The sequence below is a fragment of the Tympanuchus pallidicinctus genome, unplaced genomic scaffold, assembly GCF_026119805.1.
Source record: "Tympanuchus pallidicinctus isolate F22 unplaced genomic scaffold, pur_lepc_1.0 scaffold1, whole genome shotgun sequence".
Taxonomy (NCBI): Eukaryota; Metazoa; Chordata; class Aves; order Galliformes; family Phasianidae; genus Tympanuchus; species Tympanuchus pallidicinctus.
In genome coordinates this window covers 51,553,208-51,575,454 of record NW_026294618.1, presented here as the reverse complement: position 1 = coordinate 51,575,454, position 22,247 = coordinate 51,553,208, and the positions used below count along the sequence as shown (strand labels likewise).

At 36.9% G+C, this 22,247-nt stretch overlaps 1 protein-coding gene across 8 annotated transcripts in view; it reads left to right on the top strand.

Annotated features, from left to right (window-relative positions):
• Positions 1 to 22,247, top strand: part of PTPRK (protein tyrosine phosphatase receptor type K) — a 393,137-nt gene that overhangs the window by 128,939 nt on the left and 241,951 nt on the right. For all 8 annotated transcript variants that reach the window (XM_052698882.1, XM_052698920.1, XM_052698873.1 and 5 more), the window contains exon 3: positions 6,087 to 6,358. In XM_052698882.1, coding sequence (XP_052554842.1) covers positions 6,087 to 6,358 — 272 coding nt within the window. The remainder of the gene's footprint in view (positions 1 to 6,086; positions 6,359 to 22,247) is intronic.

Sequence of the window (22,247 nt, the reverse complement as noted above, 5' to 3'; positions counted from 1 at the left end):
CTTTTCTATCCTATTAAACTGTCTATATCTCAACTTGCAAGATTTACCTTATATCTGATTCTCTTCCTCCATCCTGCTGGTGGTGGATGTGAAGAGTCATGTGGGGCTGAGCTGCCAGCCAGGTTAAACCACAACAAGGTGATGCAGTAATGTTACAAAAATTGAAGGAGAGCAATAGAAGACAGAAGTTACCGCTATGGAAGAATGGTTAATACTTAAAGGGAAGAGGATTTATAGGAGTCAAAGACCAGACTGCTGAAAATTACAAGTTTCACGCTTCAAGTAGAAGCCCATTTTTCAGGGAGCAAGGATGTGAGAGAAAATAATTTTATTGGGAAACTAATCTGCCCCATTGTTAAATTGTAGCAAATGTATTTTACTTAAGGATTCCATTTATGTATGATTTCTTTATTTGCAAATTAACTACTAGATGCTAAGAAAGCTTTGCTTTCATTAGAGGGTGGTAAAACTAAACTATTTCTCAAACTATTAGTTATGAAATGAATTTATTCTGAATTGATCTGTCCTTGCTGCTGAGGTAGATAACCAAGTTCAATCATTATCAAAGCAAACAAAACACAAAGAAAGCTAAAATTCTTAGTGAATGGTATAGCTAACAAAAAGTCCCATGTCCCTGGTTACATATCTGTGTGGGTGCCTTTCAGAGAGTCTGTGTGTAAACATCAAAAACCTCCTGGAATGTAGATCTTAAAGATGAATTCTTGATATTAGGTCACAGCAACTTCGGGGAGCAGTGTTATTCAGCTGTTTCATGCTCTGTTGATGTTTCTGTTCAGCATAGGTGGGAATTGTATTGGCCTTTTTGTTATATCATGGATAATATTAGGAGTTATTAACTGGCAAATAAATTAGAGAGACTTCATAGGAAAAGCAAAAATGAAGAGCGGAGTTTAGGAGAAATATAAATGATGTATAAGAAGGAAAAATAGCACATGGTATGGTGGGAGAAAGAGAACGTTGTTTATGCATTTTAAAGATTGCAAACTTGCATTGACTTTTGGGAATTAGTGAAAGGAAGATGAAGCAACATAAATGTCCAGCTCAAGAAGAATGTTGCTTATGAGTTATGATGCATTTTGTAACAGTCCTCCTGCCTTTTCACGTAGACGTGATGAGAAATGGTCAGTGAATGGAGCAGTTAAGAAAAGTGCCTTTGTCCAGAAGTAAATGATGATTTTGGATACTTTTCACCTCTGATTTCTTACAGAATTACCAAAGATGATGTTATCTTTTTCTGTCTTGTACCAAGAAAAGCTTGCTCTTCCACCTTATTTAAAAAATAAATAAATATTTTTTTTGTTGCTGTTTTGGTTGTTAGGAGTGCAACTCAATTGCAATGACTTCTTTCCTGTAAAAACTTGTGCTCTGTTTCTAGTAGGGTACTTTTTTGTATTCCTTTTCTTTGTTATGTACAATGAAAATAGGTTTATATAGTGTTTTACTTCTACCTACGTGTGATCTCTTAGACTGGTGTAATGGTAAAAATCACAGAGGCTTCACTGGGATTTAATAAAATAGCTATTGTGTGCTGTATCTAACTGCCTATCTGGATGCTTTCTGCGCCCTTTCTTATCAGAATATACAAAGGATAAGGAAATGATAAAATCTTATGACTTGAGGTAAAGACAGGGACCTCACTTAGAAATTACTCCCGTGAGTGAAACAGACTTGACTTGAGGAAAAATTTAATTTATTACCACTTAAAAATGAATTGGATGATGAGGCAAAAACTAGAAGGTGGGGAATAGAGGTTGTAGTCTGTCCACATCACTGGATCTGTGCCCTGTTTCTCTGCTCCAGCATGGGACCTCTCTCTGAGTATTTGAATCTAATAATTACTCTATACTCTTGACTGAAAATGTTAATTGAGGGTTTAGTTAATCTTAGGGTTTCTTAAAATTTCTCTTGCTTATACTTTGCACTTCTGCCAAGTCCAGTAATATATTACTGTATGACTTGTGATCTCCTGTCCTGATTCCTTCTTTTAGCATTAAATATATGGGTAATTGTTCCCTGTTACTTGAAGTGACTTGCTGAGGTTTACTTCCTACCACTTGCTTTTGTACCCTGCCAATATTACCACTAACAATAATACAAGATGTTGGTTAGCTAAGTGGTCTCTTGGCTGTTTTGTCCCTTTATTAATGCACCTGTTTAATTAAAAGTTTTTTACTTGATAATAATACAGCATTTTAGACTTGTTTCTCTTATTATTATTATTATTTTATATGGAATTATACATATTACTTATAGCATTTTATATGGAGCTACATTTAATTGTTTGTATATCAGTGTGTATTATCTGCCCATTTGCATGGTCAGCTAGGCACCACATTTACTGTGCATGAGACTAGATTAGATATTTTGCTCCCTGTCTAGGGTTTCTGTACTCTGCTATCTGAATGCATACATGAGTGGATGTTGTCATAGAATCATAGAGTGATTTAGGTTGGAAGGGACCTTTAAGATCACCTAATTTCAACCCCCTGCAATAGACAGGGACATCTCCCATTGGACCAGGTTGCTCAGAGCCCCACTGGCCTGGCATTGAATGCCTGCAGAGTGGGAGCATCTACAACCTCTTAGGGCAACCTATTCCAGCATTTCCCCACCCTCGTAGTAAAGATTTCTTCCTAACATCTAATCTAGATCTACCTTCCCCCATTTTAAAGCCATTTCCCCTCATCTTGTCAGTATGTAGCCTTATGAAGTCTCTCCCTTGGCATTGAAGGTGTTTTATTTATTTTTAATACTTGCCGCTACATGGTATTTATCAGAAATCTTATGCTTTATTGGATAGGTGTTATTTAAAATATGAAGGGAAATACTGTTGTACTGATGCTATTTAACTCTTTCACTTCATTTCTAGTAATGTTTTTCAAGCACACCATTTATTTTGGTAAGTGACAGAAGACTGGTGTCGATTCTGTGATTGATTATAGGGATACATTTACATTGTGATCATTCTTCCAATGGGCATTGCTTTGTGTTTCTTTAGTCCATATTTTTGAGGTTTTCAAACTTTATTAATACTGTGCTATCTCAGTTTTTGCTGCATTTACGGTTCTAAATCTTTTGTTTGTAACAAAGTTCTTTCTTCAGTTTCTAGTCACATTTAAATAGCCTTATGTATTTTATAATTCATTGCAGAGCAGTATTTTTTTTACTTATATATTACTACCACACTTAACTTTTAATAACATTTTGACTTAAGGTATTGCAAGCATGCATAAAAAAGGAAATTTTTCAATCTTCTTTTAAAACATACCTTTTTTTTTATTTTATTTTTTAAATAAAGAATGCCTTTCTTATCAAAGGTGCAAGAAAATATTTTCTGAGTTTCTCAGAAACAAAAATTTGAGTTTTAGTTGACCTTGGCATTAGCTTCTAATTTTCTTGGACTAAGTAGATGACAGAGGAAAGAGTAAAGCTGTGTACGTTCATGGAGATAGCCTAGTAAGAAGCTGAAAAGGGGGAGGAAAGGGAAGTAGTTTGCAAGATGCTGAGCAGATGCTTTGGCTTTGTGACAAATGGTTTATGAATGCTGTCTGGAGCATTTCATGAAATGCTATGGGACTAAAACATATAGATGGATATGCACAAAAAAAAATTACTTCTAATTATTTTTAAATGATAAAAAAAATGAGGTTGAATAAGTAGAGTACTATAAAACGTGTGTATATGCTGAAAAATGTTGGTGCTTCTAAAGACTATTGTAGATTAGTATAGAAAAAAGGTCTTGAAATATTTCTAATTTATTTGATTTTGATCTTCATTTCAACCTAGTAGTTCTATCTTTATCTTGAGACAAATTGAAAAAAATATTTCAAAAATTTTGCGAACTTCATTTCTTATATTCTGTTCCTTCATTTCCTTCCTCAGATTCCCTTAAGGAAAAAAAAGTTGGAGAGCATATCTGCTCTCTTCTTTTAGCTGTAGTAATAAAGAAAATAATTTTTAGGAGAAAAATAATTTGTTTTTTGTCTACTTCAATACATTTGCAAGATGGATGTAGCAAAGGCTAAGAGGCAATGAAGAGAATCTGTGCTTAATATCGTGGAAAGTGGTTTTTGTAATTTTTTTTCTTACCCATTTTGCTTTTCTAACTCATGTAGGAAGAACATCCCACAATTGCTGACATAACCTTCCCCTGCCAAATGCATAGTATTTGCTCCCAGATTTGCAAAGTAATATCCTGTCTTGTGTCATTCACGAGTAATCTGGTGCTTATAAGACAGTATGCGTTAAGACAGAGGTTACAAACAGGCTTTCTCTAAATAAGTTTGTTCTAGAGTCAGGAGGCATAACTGCCCACTGGTGATCATAGTGTAGAAACACTCCTTGGAAGAGCTTGTGTAAAATTTTTGATTGATTCTAAATCATAATCATCGGGGTTCTCTAAAACCTACGTAGTGTAATGCAATTCTTTGTGCCTGTAAAAGTGGCTATTAATGATAACAAGATAGCAAGTAACTAATAGACTGCCAATTCTCTTTTAAAAATAAATCCAACCAAAGGTTCTACGTGTAATTCTATATACTAACAAGATGCTTATTATGTTGTTTATTATTTTGAAGAGGAATATTTTAAAAATTCCTGAACCATGCTGTAATAAGAGCTTATTTCTACTGAATTGGTGCCTCTTTTGTTATGAACTGTTTAGCAAAAAATTGATTCATAGGCCAGTAAGTTACTATCTCACATTGATGATTTAATCAGCATGCATAAGTTTTCATCATCTTCTGATCAACTGCATGCCAACAGTTTTCAGAATGGTTAATACATTTGTTTAGAACATCTTCAAACACAGTATTTCCTGGTTGGATAAATTAAAAAGACAAAACTTCATGTGTATAATTATAATTGTTTACAGAAATGTATGCTTAAGAGAAGGTTTTCAATCAATAATATTCATGTACATACTCAGTACTAATCACTTTGGACAACTGCTCATAATTGTAATTTTTTTTAAATTTAGTCTAATTTTGAGACTGTAAGTTTGGGTTTTATCTAAATGCTCAGAAAGAATGGTTCTCTTAAGTGAAGCAGAAGCAAAATCTGTCAATATAAATGTTCTGCAACCATTGAGTAAGACTGTGGTAGGGATTCAGGTTCTATACTGAGCTGGAGTTTTCCACCTTGCTGCAAAGTTTTGCACACTTGAAACATGCAGTATATCAGAAGCCTTGTTGTGTTGGATTAATTTGCTAGGTGGTGCACTGACATAGAGTCATAGCTCTTGAAGGAATAAGGATGCTGTAAGGCTGGGATACAGTAAAACAGACTGGCAGCCATGTCTTTGCTGTTCATTTTGCAGAACACGTGGACAAATTATTTCACTATTTATGTCCTGCATCACCTTGTTAAACATCTGTTTTCTGCTTTCTGCCTCTGTAGCTAGACAGGCTCAACTTGTTCTGTCTTCTGTGTACTTGTAAAAGAAATTTATAGGATGGGCTCCCTTCCAGCAATAGAAGACTTCGTGTTCATTTCAAACCCATTTGGCAAATGAGCAACAAATGTGGCTTGCTGTCCTAAGTGATCTAGTTCTGTTGCCAGAATATCTAAAATTCAAGCCTCTTTCTGGGTGGAGGAAGATTTGGTAAAGCAGCACTAAGGAATGTGGGCCCTATTTTTCCATATTTTTCATTTTCAGGAAATCAGTTGAGCAAATTGAGAGAGTTTTGGCCCCATTGACTTCAAAATAATGATGATCCTTTGTTCTTTTCGTTATTTTTGAGTCCTGTGATCCTACTTCCAATTATCTGATCCTAAAGCAGGGGAGAGAAATGTTTCTGGTTGGAAGCATCAACAGAGGTCTTTAGAGATATGTTATATTTTTGTAGATGCTACTTTAGTGGAATTTCTAGCATTTTATAGCTAGCCAGATTTCATGTGTCAATTCTGAGTTTTTGTGATATGAAAATGCATGCATTTCATTATTTTTTTATTTTTTATTTATTTATTTATTTTTTACTGTGAATAATTAGCTTCTTGTCATTTATCTTTACTTACTACTTTTTTTTTTCTTCTTTTTTCCCCTTTCCCATTCCCACGTTCTTTAGGGTCATATATGATAGTGATTTCATCGGACCATGACCCTGGAGAAAAGACTCGTCTTCAGCTTCCAACAATGAAAGAAAATGATACTCACTGTATTGATTTCAGTTACCTTCTGTATAGCAAGAGTGGAGCAAACCCAGGAACTCTGAACATCCTGGTTAGGGTGAACAAAGGGCCACTGGCTAATCCCATCTGGAACGTCACTGGCTCCACAGGCAAAGACTGGCTTCGAGCAGAGCTGGCTGTCAGCACCTTCTGGCCCAACGAGTATCAGGTAGGCTTGAAACAAATTCTCACCTCTATATAATATTTACAGCTAGATCCTATGTGCTTTGCATTAATTTTGATCTGTTCTTTTATTTTCTCAGTGCCCTTAATTTTCTGTTTGATTTCAAATAAATAAATATTTGGTTATATAATTTTTTTTTTTAAATAGGAATTGATTAGTCAATGTTATCTGTTTCTGTATAATGAGAAAAAAATTAACAGGAAACAAGCCTCATTAAATGAAATGAGGTCCAAGTTCAGAGGCATCAAAAATGATAAACTCCCAGAAATAAATTGCCTGTGCAACTGTAATTTGTACCTGTCTTCCTTCCTCTTTTGGATATGCCTGTGTTACTGTGTCTAATTACATGACTGTAAATGTGTTTTTTCCACGTGACATTTGTTTCATTTGCTGTTCAGGCAGAATGGTGCTCACTTAATGAGCAGCTGCTCAGGACATGTTTTTTTTCTCTTGCTTGGGACAAAACCACCTGCAGCATAGATTTCTTGTTTTAAGAAAAAAATTGCCTTGTTATTACTAGATGCTGTTATTTGATTTGTTTGAGTAACCTCAGCAAGTACCTGCAGCTGTTTCACTCAGTAGGTATTTGATGGGAGGTATGAATCTTGTACAGAGGCATTTTTGTCCTGGCACAGGGAAGGGGAAGGAGAGGTATTAGGCATGCTCCTCTGTGCTGTTACATTGTGAACTCTTACACTGCCTGGTGTGAAGTGCTTACAGGTCATTGTCTGAGGATGCTCTGGGTCACCAGTGCTCTTGCAAACAGGTTAGGTATCTGGACTAGATATCAAATGGAGAAAAATGGCCTCTGTATTGATGGTCTTCTTGACGAGAGGTACTATGGGAATGTTTCTTAAAAGGCCTTGTTTAATATGCATTGCTATTGCATGCCTATCATGAAAATCATCTCCATGAGAAACAAACATCAGTGCGATTGCTAGTAACCTTACTTAGAAGGTGAAACTGATGTTTATTTATTAGCTTTTTTTCCTTTTGTTTCCTTGGTTTTCTTAGTTTTATTCATAAAACAATTTGATTTATCCATGACATTGAAATGATGTGGAATTTGATTTCAAGATCTGAAACCTGGTTTCATAAAGCCTGGCTTCTGAGGAGCTGTTTTATTAACCCTTTTACGTTGCTAGAAAGTAGCTTTTGGTGTGCTTAAAAAAAATGAGGAGCCTTTTATATCAGTACACTAGTAATCAAGTATAGCAGCACTATATGCAGTAAATCAGGTTTCTGTTGACAGATGGCCAGGCTTGACAATGAGATTGGTGGTTGGAGCTTTATCTTAGCAGCATGGCCATTTTTCACTTACGTTACAGCTTTCACATTATCTCATGTTAGACTCCGCTAAAATTCATTCTTTCCTTGCTCAGTCAACCAGCAAAATATTGAAATCATGTATGACCTGGTGATTTTTAAATTAAAAATAAATCTGGGGGAGAACTGGAAAATTGTTAATGCAGTGAGTTGCAAAGCACAATTATTTCACTTATTTTATGAACAGGAGGGGAAATGTTCACACTGATGCATGCCTGCTCATTCACACAAATGGGCTGATATTTTTGAGTTTAAGTAGTCCTTTGAGGCCATAGTCACATTGCTCTTCATGGATATGTGTGGGTTTTTGTTTTTTGTTTAGTGTTTAGCTTTGAGTTGAATTATTCATCAGCATGGAAGTCTTTTTTCATGTCTCATAGGGCTTCTTTGTTGTAGAGCTCTAGCCCATGATTTTATCTATTTTATCACTTTGATCTACCTGTTGAACCATGAGTTTTGCTTGCATTGAAGGGAAATGCACAGTTTTTTTTAAAAATGAAACAGAAGAGGCCCTTTGCTAGAAAGGAGACTGGAAAATCCCTGCTTTGCCCAGCAAGGTCACTGCTACAGATCTTGGGGTGCTTGTATGTTGGTCACCAGGTCAGCTGCATCACGATCACATGCACTTTGAAATCAGGGGAGAGGTTAAAGGTAATAGCATACAGCTGAGCAGCACAAATTGTGTAATGAGAAGGTCTCACATGGTGGGCTGCATGCTAACAGGCTAGCTGTGTGATAATACTCAGACAGTGTTGTACCTAAGCTGTTAAGTGATTTTTTTTTTTTTTCTTAATTAAGGATAGTACAGTAGCTTTACTGGATCAAATTAAATTGTTGTTTAGCTTTGTAGCCTATCTCTAACAGCAGAAAGCAGTTGAAGTATGTAGCTCAGTACATGAGCAGGACAAACTCATGGTCACACCTTCCCAGAGTAGGCTTTCAGCCTTGACCTAATTTGTGGTTGGAGCTAAGAACCAACAGAGTCCATTTGCATACTTCTGTTAGTCTTTGCATTGACTTAAGCTTTTAGTGACTACAGTTTATATTACATGAAATTCTGATGGTTATTACATATTAGGGCCATTCCTGTGGGTTTCTCCCAGCATGGGGCTTACAATTCTTCTACTATATTTTGCAGTGCCATAGTTTCATGGGATTTCATTGATATTCCTCGTCAAAATATTGTGTAGTGCATTGGGAGCTGAGAGTTAATGCTGCAGTTCGATGGATTGTCAATATATTTCATGAGTTCTGGTTTCCTGGTGTCAGAAAAAAAGAACAAACTACAACTCCTAGATGACTTCATTTTTCCATTTTCTGTTTGGAATGTGCAGCCCAATGTGGGGCACTCCTTCGTTGTGGAAACCAGACCAAACCGTGACACACGGTCAGGAAATTTCTGCAGTCCTGTAATGATGCGCTTTGTCTTCTCTCTCCTGCTAGCAAGGCATCTGCATCTTTTGATTCTGTTTATCATGGAAATGAACTGTCTTGGAAAAGGTTTTGGTTAGGAAATCCTTTGGGGCTGAAGACATAATTTGATTTAGTGCTTGTTAATTCTGGAATTTTTTGGTCACTCTTTTTGGAAATATTCCACCTTTGACCTCTTTAAAGCTTACTTCAAAGGAAGGGTATTTGAGGACTTTTGTTGTTTAAATTTTATAGTTGTTTGTGAAATTGTTATACATTACTACTGTAGCTCGTTAGTTTAAGATGTTTAGTCCTGTCTTGATGTTGTTTTGTCTGATGCTTCTGTTCCTTCTCCTAAGTAAGGACTGCACAACTATTGAGGGCTGTCATTATCACTGTGATAACATCATTATCACCTGTGTAAACCTTCTTGATTTTTTTTTTTTGTTTTACATAAAGGAGGGAGTTGTGTTTTGTTTTGTGTGTTTGAACACTGCTCTCTCACGTTCTGTCTTATTTATCTTCCTCTAAGTAAGTTGCTGTTGCTACTACTGCATCATGTCCTTGCTCAATCACTGCTGAGGTCCATTTTGCAGTGTGAACCGTGGACTTCTTGGTTTGTCTTGTATTACCAATTTCTGTTTTTCAGTAACCTGGGATCAGAAACTGATAAGGAAACTTGACTTGGAACCACAAATCTGTCTTGCTAATTATGTGGTTTCTTTTTGAATCTTTAAATCTTCATTATGCAGTAATGGTGCTCTATGGGTTAAAAATAGACTAGCTGAGGTACCTGTTTGATAAGGGTGATGATTACACTTAGAAATGTAAGTAGCAAACTAAAAATACTGAAATGGAGATGTTCTTTTATCAGTTAAGGAATAGTAATGATACAGAAGCACTTAAAAGGAGAACTCTAGAGAGGCTAATCATTTTCAGTAAATCCTAATTTGGACAATGGATGTGTTCTTTAGTTTTGATGATGTAATGGTTTATAAATGTTTCAGTAGCTCGAGGATCTTTAAATGTTGTTTTCTCTGAAGATTGCTTCAAGATCTTAAAAGGTCTTGAAACAATGATAGAATAATAATGGGACAGTGGCAGATTGGTTGATAATTAACTAATGGCACACACATTCAAGTCATATGTTAGATAAGGTTTCTTATGAAATAAGAATATTTCCTGTCATTTTGAATATGAAATCAGTTTATTCTCTAAATACATGCAGAGATGTACACTAACAATCTCACATGTGGGGAAAAGATTAGGAAGGTGGGGAGTAGATGTTATTTGCTTTAGTTGATACTACTACTAGAAACAACTGAAATGCTAGTAGAAAGTGCAATAGTATGTAAAGCCTTTGTGAACTGTGTAGAACCAAGTTACAGGCCAGGTTGAGAAGACATCCAACCCCCTTAACTCCCACTTCCTACTTCTAAGATAAATTTAGATTCTGTACAGTTGTTAACCTTGAAGTGATAAGCAGAATCAGGAAAATTCGAAGAAGCAGTTATTGAGAAGAACAGACTGATACCAGAGGATTGGTATTTTCAAAGGATTTCATTTAAATTGGAATACAGAAAGTGACTTAAAATAGTATCAAAGATATGTTGAGTTAATAAAACTTACAAATAGTGTGATTTTGTTAACTATGTAAGAATTAAATATAGGAATAGTATTTGAGCTTTTTAAGAAACGCTGTTAAATAGTTACAAAGATCATGTTAAAACCTGCTGCAAGTCTTGAATGTTGGGTTGTGAAACAGTGTAAGCTTTATGGAAATCCCAGCATGTGCAAGAGCTCAATGCCAGTGGAGCAGTGTTGTAGGCATGCAGGAGAGAAATGCTTAGAAAGCTAAGTTTCTTTCGTCTGGAAAAAGGCGCAGTTCAGGGGAGTACGATTTCAGGGGAGTACGATTAACGACTGCAAAATCAGGACTGGCAAGAAGAGAAATCCTTTCTACTCCTAGAATTACTAGACTTAAGGGCCTTTTCAGTCTCCTCAGTTAACCATAATGAAAAGAAAGAGGAAGTGATTCAGACAGCAGACTGTAGACAGTTGGAAGTCTGTGTCAGGTGGAGCTGGAGCTGTTGTAGATGTCAGATGTAAACTTAAGGAGATGAGGCAAGTTCTGTCTAAATGGGTGTGCATTTAGTTTGTTTCTATATTCCTAGGCAGATTGAATGTAAATTTTATATTCTTTGGTTAAAAGAATATGACTGGACTGATTTAGGTAAATTTAGATAAAAATACAGGTATGGAAAACCGTAAGGGAAATATCTGAGCTTCGGTGATGTAAGAGAGGGGCTCCTCTTAAGACAGTAAGCTGGCCCTTTCTGAGCTACCAGAAGAAGAGAAAGCCAAGGTATCAATGTGAGAAGAAAGGTACTTCATAAATTTACCTAATATTGTTCTGTGCATACTATGAAAAGTTTTTCCAATCTCTTAAGAATTCTCAGAAGGAAAGCATGAATTACAACTTCAGTTTGAGGGAATGACTAGATTTTTATTTTTTTTAGCAGAGATTTAAAGATTGTTTACTAAAATGTGCTAGAAAAAGTAGACTAAATCTATAATTATAGAAAAAAGCCAGTTAATTTTTCTTTAATGTTTTTTTTTTCTTAAAACCGGCAACAGGTTGTGTTTGGTAGATGGTGAAAGTTGCAACCATATTGCCCTCACATCTAGTGTTAAGTATGGAGGTTTGCGGGAGAGTTGGATCCTGATTATTCCTGGGGTCCCTTCCAACCTAAGCCATTCTGTGACTCCATGAAAGTCACTGAAATGCTTCCCCTGTGTAGGTTCATCATTTTTCACTTTGTGAAATGCCTTTGGGAAAACTTAGTGGCTCCTCAGAATTTAGAATGACTGTCCGTTAGCTATTTCATTCCTAGTTTATTAATACACAGTGAAATATTTTTTGTCTATTTCCATCTTTCTGATTTTTTTTCTTTGATGAAACACTTTTACCACTTCATCATTATCGCTGATGATGAAAAATTGAGCCCCTTTGGAAATATAATTAAACATGAATAATGTTGCTTTTGTGTCAGAAACACTTTGTAAACTGCTGAATGTTCTCTTTGCTGATGGTAGATAGCAATTAAACAAAAGACTTTTTTGTTGTTTTTGTTGTTTTTTTGTTTGTTTGTTTGTTTTAAATACAGTTTGTTGAAAAGTTACTCTGAAAAATGCATTTTGGTAATGAACATTCTTTCTGCTTCTCAAAGGCTTGTCAATACAAATATATATTTTTAATTGCTAGGATAAACATGAAAAGGGTGTAAGCATATCCATCATATCTCTATCCCATTTCTTGTGAGATATTTATCAATTTGGTGAGAACCAAGAAAAATTAAGTTCCAGCAAAGTGATTACTGGCAAGACTTTAATAATTCAGTTGTGTAAATCACAATGCACTTATAGCTCTCAAAGGAATTCTCCAATTCAGTCAATTTCATTCCAGTCATCAAGCTGGGAAATTATAGTGTACGAAATGAATGTTGCCTCAACAAGTCCCATCATGACTAAGATGTCGGCCTCTAGGACTTCAGTCCCACCATGATTACTGGAGATTTCATGGATTCACTTTTCTTACAAATGACAGTGCTGGCTTCAACCCTTCTGTGGCGTATTTTCAGTTGTGTGCGTTCTGCCGTAAATGGCTAGCTGTGAATGTAGTATTTTTCTTCAATCTGGAGATTACTTGTGAGCATAGCACTGGCTGAGCAATAGGAAGATGTTGATGGGAAAGAAAGTGAATGTTTAAGATATATAATATGTATGTGTCCCTAATTTTTTCTTTTAGGAATAGAACTCAAGACCTACAAAACTGAAATACTTCTAAATTGTCATTTGAAAACTTATATAATATCTAACTTGATGGATTTAATTTTGTTAGACAATTTGGGACATAATTTCTGGGGGCATGTTAAAACAAGAAAGAATAAATTAGTATCAAATCTTATAAATGAAAAAAGTTGATATTATTGTTTATCAAATAAAATTTGTCAGCCTAATCTAAGCTGGTGACTGCAGTGTACTTCTCCATTGCAAGCGGAGGGCACATTGCAGAAGCTGCCTTTTCAGCAGCAAGGAGAAGGAAAGGCCCCCTTGATTTTAACAAGCTACAGTACAGGGGAGCCTGAACAGTACCTGAAGTTGCCCTACCCTTAGTCTTCTACTGAATAAAGAATAAAGTCACAGAATTTTGTCTCCAATGTTTTTCTACATCTAAAAAGCAAATTCTGCAATAATCTAGCTCTTAACAAAATAACATAATTCTTTAAGTTTGCTCCTTCCCTTTTTATTTTTTGTTTAAATTTTTGGAAATTTACTTTTCCACTGTTTTGCTTTCTTATGTTACATTCTGTAAGCAGCTTTTTGTTCTACCATGCTCGGTATTTAGCTTTACTAAGTATGCTAAGTATACTAAGTATTACATACTTTACTAAGTATGATCTAAACTAGTGTGGAAATGTACTTTTAGCAATGTATTATTACAGTGAACTGTATGTACATATAAGAAGCAGAATTTTTTTTCCAATGAATAACCCTATTTCTAGGAAGTTGATGTATTTTGACTTTTTTTTTTTTTTATCATTCTCTACAAGATAGAAGCTATCTTCAGAGTAAGGTGATGAAAATTTAGCAGATGCTTGGCATTTCCACAAGCAATGAAAGAATTTGGAGGTTAATGTGCTGTATGAGTTCATGCTATAAATTTCCTTTAATTGCATTTAAGTCTCGGGTAGAAAACTAGCTGTCTGTAAATTCATGAAGACTTTCTTTGCGATAAATATACAATATTTTTCAGCCAGTGCTGAATTTCTCACGAAATGTTTGTGACTAACCTCATTGCTTTTTTTGGAAACATTCTACTCATCAGCAAGGTGGCATGCAAATTTTTTATTATCCTTGATTACCAAGATTATGAAAAGCTGGTGGCGTTCCCCTCCTGTCATATAGCAAGGTCTGTCAGCCAGTGAAGTTTAAAACAGTATTGCTAATCAGCTACCTTGGAGTGCCTGATTCAACTTGTCAGAGTTACAAAATTGACTTAAATTGTGGTGTATAAATAAAGCTCTGGATGGTTCTTTTTGTCAAGATTTTTCTTTTTTAGGGTTTTTGTCTATACTTGGAAGGCATAAGTACCCCTTACATAAGCAGCTGAAGTTTTGTCATCCTTTTCACAGTTTTTGCAAGATCCTAAGAGAAGAGTCTAAGAAAAATTGTGAATATCACAGTACCAGGCAGCCAGTAATGGTACACTCTCTCACTCTGCTCATAAAAGATGTTTTTATTTTCAGGCAAAGTGAATTGAATGAGATTATGGCAAAAATCAATGATAGACACTTGAAGTAGATAGTTAGAAGAAAGCAGGAACTGGTAATACTCTGAAATTCATTATGCAGATTCTGAAAAGATTCAGAGTAATTAATTGCACAGTGCAAGGGGTTTTCAGACTATAAGTAAGTGAAAAGGAAAGAAAAAGGATAATAGGGCAGTGTTGAATCAGTATGAGAACTTCACTAAAATCTCTGGTATTCAAAAGCTGGAACCAACCCACTTTCTTTGCCTTTAACAGTCAGGGACTTTGATTTAAAAGTCTGAACTCGTTGCTGCACTAGAAAGATGTAGTGTTGTTAGGTACTTTTGCTGGACATTGTACACTTCATTACATTATTATTTTTTTCCCTAAAAAAGCTAGTGTTGAAAAAAAGTGCTGAGAATTATGCAGCCACTTATTTTTTCGTCCTTTTTTTGACTTCTATTATTTAGAGCATGATGAAATGCTCTAGAGGAAAGTTGTTTTGAGTTTGTAGCATGGTGTGCACGATGTGTTACAGGGTTTTTTGTTCTTTTTTTTTTTTTTAATATATTTGTTAATGTTTTCTTTTTTTTTTTTTTTAATGCTAAGTGGTGAACAAGCCTGAGGCTTGGAGCGAAGTCCAAAGGTTTTCTTCATCCACAGAAGTGTCTGATAGAAATCCTTTGTTGACTGGTGGTATGACCTTCTCATAGGAAAGTAAATGCCTCATATCTTTCAAATTCTCTCACCTGCTACATAGTTCTGTTCTTTAGTTTAGACTTTGAGGTGACATTGACAAACTAACTGAGGTGGTTCTTGAGAAGGAAAAAATATTCATCATTCCAATATGGGAGAGTAAAGTGTCTCAGTTTCTTTGAACTGGAATCACACTCCAGTCAATTATTCAAGTTCTGTGTTAAACAGTACTGTTGATTCTGAACTTCACGATGAGGGTGATGGAGCACTGGAACAGGCTGCCCGGGGATGTTGTGGATTCTCCTTCTCTGGAGATATTCAAGACCTGTCTGTACACCTACCTATGCAGCTTGCTGTATTGGCCTGCTTTGCAGGGCCTGTTGGACTTAGTGACCTCTGGATGTCTCTTCAAACCCCTACAATTTTGTGATTCTGTGATTTTTCCACTTTGTCCAAAAGGTACTGCAAAGAATTTAAAGATCGCTCCTTGCCACTTCTTTCCCCATTGTCCTTGCCTCTTCCTGCCAGTGAGGTAAATAGTAGCCCTGTTCTGGCTATTCTGAAACACCAGAGAACAATTTTCTGGCTATGGGGTAGTGATGGGAAGCTTGCAGACTAATCAGTGCCCTGTGGGATGTCAGACAATGGTGCTGTCAGGTGGAGAGCGCTCTGGGCTCCAAGCCAGGAGCTACTGCTCTGCAGCCTTTGCTGGCATTATTTCACTCTTCGAAAGATCTCTCTCTGTCAGTCATGCAGCTCCTTCACTATTTTTTAAATGTCTTTATGTACATCTCCCAGAAGGTTTAAAGAATTGGTACAAAACTGGTCGGAATGGATTACTTCCACAAAGCACTGTGGCTGCTGAGAAGAAGCCCTGTGCAGTCCTGTAAGCCTATCTAGTTTTCTGCATGACATTGTGTGTCATAATGTCATAGAATTACAGAATTACAACATTGGGTTGGAAGGGAGCTCAAAGCCCACCCAACACCAACTTGGCACCATGGGCAGGGCTGCCCCCCACCAGCTCAGGCTGCTCGAGGCCCATCCAACCTGGCCTTGAGCACCTCCAGGGATGAGACATCCACAGCTTCTCCGGATAGCCTGTGCCACTGCCTCACCACCCTCTCAGTAATGAATTACCTTCTAACCTAATCAAAATCTTCCCTCTTCTAGTTTTTGAACTGTGTCTTCAAGGTCTGCTGATGTCTTTTGCATACGGTCTACTAGACCTTTTCATGTACTTCATGTACTTTTTTTTCCCCCGGGATAGGGTTCTGTAGCTGAAAATGTTTTGGGTAGACAGCTGCTGTTTTTGCAGGTACCTGTGCCTGAATAGCCCCCTGCCCAACCTGCATCTCAACCAAATAGCAGAGTGGAAACCCAGCCCATGGCTCTGCCTCCATGTGGGGCTGCAACAACGTTGGCTGGCATCTTCAAGGCAGTTCAGGGGAGCATTGATTTGCCCCCAGGAGAGCATGGGTGGAGTGGGCACCCTGCTGCAGAGTTTTGGCTGTGTCATTTCCCTGCCCTGCTGAAGGTTAGCTGTTCTTGCCTTTACTGGGGATGATGTTATGTGGCTGTTCTGTACCCATGTAAGTTAGCTATAGAAGTTTTCTAACATCGGATTTTTGTGTTGACTGATTGAGCTTTTGCTTGGATAACAATTAGAGCAAAACGTAGACTTAGCTTGCTGTGCCAAGCAATGAATTTATCTCTTGGGCTGTGCGTTTTTCTATAGGTGTTATCTGTGAAAAGACAACGTTTTTTGTCTATTCTCTTTTGTTGAATGGTGCAAAATACTATTTTTTTATTGTGCTATATACACAATGGTATGTTTAGGGACTAAAATTTCAATGCTGCAGGTTTTTAAGCTCTTCAAATACGAGATATAAGGTTGTCACCTTGGAGGCAGTAGAATTTTTCTGCTTTTTAAAGAGCAAAATCATTTACAAGGAAGGAAAGTATATTTGTTCAATCTGAATGATTTTTGAGATAAGCCTTTAAAAAAAAAATCCTTTAATGCCAGCCTTCCCAGTGTAATTTTGCATTGGAAGAGAAATCAAATGTTAAGGATTTTATGGTGGCATTCTAATGGTGTTTTTGAACTATAAGACAGAACTAAAAAGTTTTGTAATGCAGCAGTTGTGTTGGTTTCTGGTGACGTTCTACTGGCTTTTGCAGGAGTCAGAAGAAACAGATTGCACCACGTTCACTAGCAGGTGTACAAACTGCCTGCTGGAACATTTCTAGTTTGCTTTGCCAACAACAGAAGAGATGAGTGTATTGTATCTTCCAGCAGATAAGCTACAGCAGCAAAATGCTTTATGTCCAGCATGTGTGTGGCAATAAGTGAGGCTGCCCTTTAAGCATGTGTTATGCACACATCCTGTAGCTTTGGTAGGTTTGGTTATTAGCAGATTTGTTAGGATCAGTTTATCTTCAGAATTTACTGATGAACTTAAATTTATTCATTTGAAAATAAAGACGAAAGTCTCTAACTTTGTGGCCTTTAAGGCAGGAAAGGAAGCAGGTAATTTTTCCTTTGCTCTTTTTTCTTCTTGTGATTTTAATAGGTACACATGCTCATGTACTCTCACACAAAACCCTACTTCTCTCACATGTTGTCTTCATTGTGGTTAGATGATTATAGTAAAACCTTCACAAAATGAGCTAAGAAACAATTGCAGTGTTCACAAGTATGCCTCTGTTTTTGAGTTGTATTACATTCGCATCAGTGAGAAGTGCACTTCTTTCTGGCTGTGCCGCAGGTTGATTTGCTGGCAGGGTGGGCAGAAATATGGTAGTGTTGGCTTCCCTCTTCTCCTTCCCTCACAGTTTCGGACAAAGGAATCTTGACACTGTTACTTGCTGTGCCACCATTCCATTCCATGTTTTCCCAATTACTGCCCTGGGAAGGTGTTTCAGAGAGATCAGTGTTGGTGTTGCTCCCCTCCCCCCCTTCTCCCTACACTGACATAGGTCCCTTCCTTGCTTTATAATCACACGTTTCCAGAATGATATTTGATTTTCTCTATTGGCAGAACAAATATATGGTGCCCTTTATGCTACGCTTATACTTTTGCAGAATAAACAAACCAAAACAACAACAGATTTCTTAAAAAAAATAAATAAATAAAATAAAAAACCCTACCATGCTGAGTAAGAATTTCTGCTACTTGGGTGGAATAGGTAAACAATTTTGTAATATGCCAAAACTTGTGATATGCTGTCAGTGTGGTGGTGTTTGTTGTTGTTGTTCTTACAAATTAAAAATACCAAGCAACTTACAAAGCATTGTAGTCAAATTTCTATGCTACCAAAGAATATTTTCTCAGTAACAGACCTTGAGAGAAGACCAATTGTTTTCTGTCCATCTTAACACAGAAATCACAGAATGAAGTTTGTTTGAAATGTCTCTATTTTAGTCAAAAGCTGCAAACTCCAAATCTGATGATGGTATCTGTGTCATGGAGGTGAATGTACACATGAACATGGCTATCCATATGCCTGTTTTTTTCTGCTTTCATTTTTATGAGGGTAAAAATAACCTTATATTCAGTTATGGAACCACATGTTCAGTGAACAATGAAAGAGAACTTAACGCCAGCTGTCTAGTGTTCCACAAAGAGCTACATCATCAGATATTCTTGGTTGTGTTGAATTTGTTTTGAATTACATTGCCCAAGTGTCAATTTATTACTAAATTGTCCAAAGGATAACGTGTAGCATCATCAGTATCTTTCACAAAGCCGTGCAACTGGTTTCAGTTTTATCTCTCTCTTGATTCAGAAATTTAAGTGAAATAGAACGTGGCATGCATCTAAATATATTACTTGTTTACAGATGTTAGATAAATATTGCATTGAAATTGAAAAATGTGCTAAGTGGGTATTTTGTCACAACAAAGCAGTTAAAGTACACACATACATTTTCTTTGGCTGCAGTTTTATGGACCCATAAGTTAGCTTCTACATATTTGACTGAAGAACTGCCCCCCAAAATTAGTTTTTTCTTTTTTCAAGACTATGTAACAGTAGATATTTCCTTTTCCAGAGTGCATGAATGCTGCTTGTGTGTGTGTGTGTGTGTGTACTTTTCAAGAGTCTCGTGTGATAAAGCAACATTGTGAAAAGTGTGCTTGTTTCTGGATCTGGTTGAGTGTGGTCAGATACAGGACGGGGAAGTCTGCTGAAATGCAGATAGAGTCTTCGTGTTTTTATTCCTAAAGCGAGTGAGCATTTTCGTTTTGGCGTATATATTTTTTGCTCGCTCTCAAAATGGAGTGCCAGTATCAGTACAGGCAATAATGTTCATGTCTTTTTCTGAGAATCTGAGAACCATCAGTGTAATACAGTTGCAGATACTTTTAATAACTACATGCAAGGTTATAATGTTACTCAAAAGTGAAGTCATCCTTTTCTCCAGTTTAATTAGATTGTTAATTAAAATGGGAAAAAATGACTTTTTCATTTTAAAATCCATGCTGATTTAGCTACTGTAGGCCAACTGTGGGGTTAAAACTGGTTCTATAAGAACTGTGCATGGCCAAGACTGCAAAGCTGTTTTTGTGCTAAGAGCACTTGAAATACAAGCACGTTGGTTGTTTTATTTACTAGGCACTGTTTGGCTAATGCATTTCAAATCCTTGTACTTTCACAATGACCTTTCCTGATAAGTTTGTGGAAAATAGTTTGGGTTGGGCTGGGATGAAGGCAAAGCATACAACACAAATGTGTTTTCTTTGTTTTTTTATTGTGCTGGTTTGCAAATACTTTTTGGTGGCATTTCCCACATAGGCAATTTCTTCTATCATGTCTGTTTCTGGTTTGTTCTAACTTTGTGCTTCTCTCTGCATTTTTGGCAGCGAAGGAGCTTGTGGAGCTTTGAAGCAAACAGTGAAGAATAGATCTAGCTGAGAAGTAGCTTTTGTGGGTTTTTTGTGGTTTTTTTTTTTGTGTTTTTTTTTTGTTGTTGTTGGTTTTTTTTGTTTGTTTGTTTGTTTGTTTTTTTGTTTCTTTTGTTTCTTCCGTTTTTCCTCTTTTCCAGTGATACCAGCTGGCTGGCACAGTGCAGGTGTAAGGCTGTAGCCTTGCTGTGGTTCATGGCTGCCTGTACAAGCAAAACTAGAGCTGCTTCATTTGGATGAGCCTCAGAGGCAGTGTGTTGGCCTGATATATTTGCTGCTCTGCCCCTCATTACTCTTTGGCTTCCTCCTTCAGCAGATTCTTGCCATGACAGGAAAACAAAATAACGAATAGTAATAAAATAATAATAAATTGTAAACTGCCAAAACAAAACCCAGCTCAACCAAGTAGGAAAAAGATTGTTGATGTGTGAGGTTAGTGGGTTTGCTATGTCTGCTGAGAAGTGTGATGATTCCCCAAATGCTGTGGGGAGCAGGACAGGGTAGTGTAGCTAGAGTGGGATTGGGATGAGACAGCCTGGCCTCTGTGTAGCTGGGTCAGCTCTGCTCTACCTTCAGTGCTGTGACCAGATTTGATAAAGCAGGTCTACAGGAGAGCAAGCTGGAACTCAGACCTCCTTACTGATTTGCACTGCAACAAAAGCAATTAAGATCTGGGAGATTATTTTCTCAGCAATGGTTGGTAGATCTAGCTTGTGCTGGAGCTGTTCAGAGACAAGTCTGCGTTATGCAGGTGTCTAGTGTTCATGCTTGGGAATGGAATTTTCCTAACATGTAACAGATTCCAACCTGTGCAGGGTCTTTCTCTTGGAAATCTTTAGGGTGGTAAATTGCAGGAAAGGCTCTGTGAGTGCAAGCAGTGCACAACTTGCCCAGCTTTGTCAGGTTAACCCCAGGTTCCATAGCAGACCTCATAGTTGTGGATTCCTCTCACCTGTGACAACAGCACTTCCTGGAGAAAGTAAAACCATTGAGTAGCAAGGGCCATTCAATCACTGGATGGATTGGCAGGGACCTATGGATTTCATGTGGCCCAACTCCAGCATGAGCAAAACACTGAGAACCATGCTCAGGAGGCTTTGAAGAGGCTTCCTCCCAGGAAGGAGACCTTACTGCTTCTGAGCAACTGTGCCAGTGCTTGTTACCAGAATAATACAGAAGTTCTTACTGATGGTCCAGTGGAACTTTTTGCGTTTGAATTTGAGCCCATGGTCTCTTGTCTGGGCATTGCTGAAAGGAATCTGGCTCTGTCCTCTGCACCCTCCTCCTTCCCTCCCCTTCAGGTATTTGTAGAACCTCAGCCTTTCCACATAGGAAAGATGCTCCATCATCATCATTATCTCTATGGTGCTTTGTTGGTGGTTTCTGGCTGCATTGGGCAGTGCTGAGAAGTTGGCCTGAGATATAGCTTAGCATCTGAATACTTTAAAAGATTGCAAGAGGAGAGGGTTATTAGCAGGGATTGTTAGTGGCTGGAGTACTAAAAACCTGAAGGTGAAGGCAGGCAAAAAAAGATGGGAAGCTGTAACTTTGGCTCCCACATCTCAATGCTGGGATGTTAATAATGGGCAGCAAATCCTTCAAGAGGCGTTATTTACTGCCTAGTGAAATTGCCTCTGGAGTGCTGATAGCTAGAAGTGCATGCAGGAATATTTCTGGGGCACACTTTATTTTTTGCAATAAAAGTTGATGATATTTGCTTTCGAAAAATAGTATCAAAATGAGATTAAGATCTGCTTTAAGAGTAGTCAGTGTGTTCAAGATGTGTTTGTCTAAAATCTGAATTTGGGGTTACTGTTAATCCTTTAAAAATCAGAACAAAAAAAAAAAATAAAGATTTTCATGAGAAGAAAAAAAGGATCAAAGCATATAATTTTGAAAATTTAATAACTTGAACATTTTTTTTTAGATTCTCTCGATTCTTCTAGAGGAAGAAGGGAGAAATACTTAATATATATGAAACTCATATAGGGAAATTGTGTACCTGCACATGGAACTGTGTAAAATCTTGAAGCTGAAATTGTTTTTTTTTTCCAAACAATTCCTGTAAGAGTTAGATGAATATCTGAGATGTTACCCAAGAAAAATTACCAGATGTTAAAGGTAGACTTACAGTTTTTCACTGATATCTCTTGTAGTTTAAAATCATAATAATTTATTAAAGGAAATAACACAGTTTGTGTTTAAGTTAAAACACAGTTTCGTTT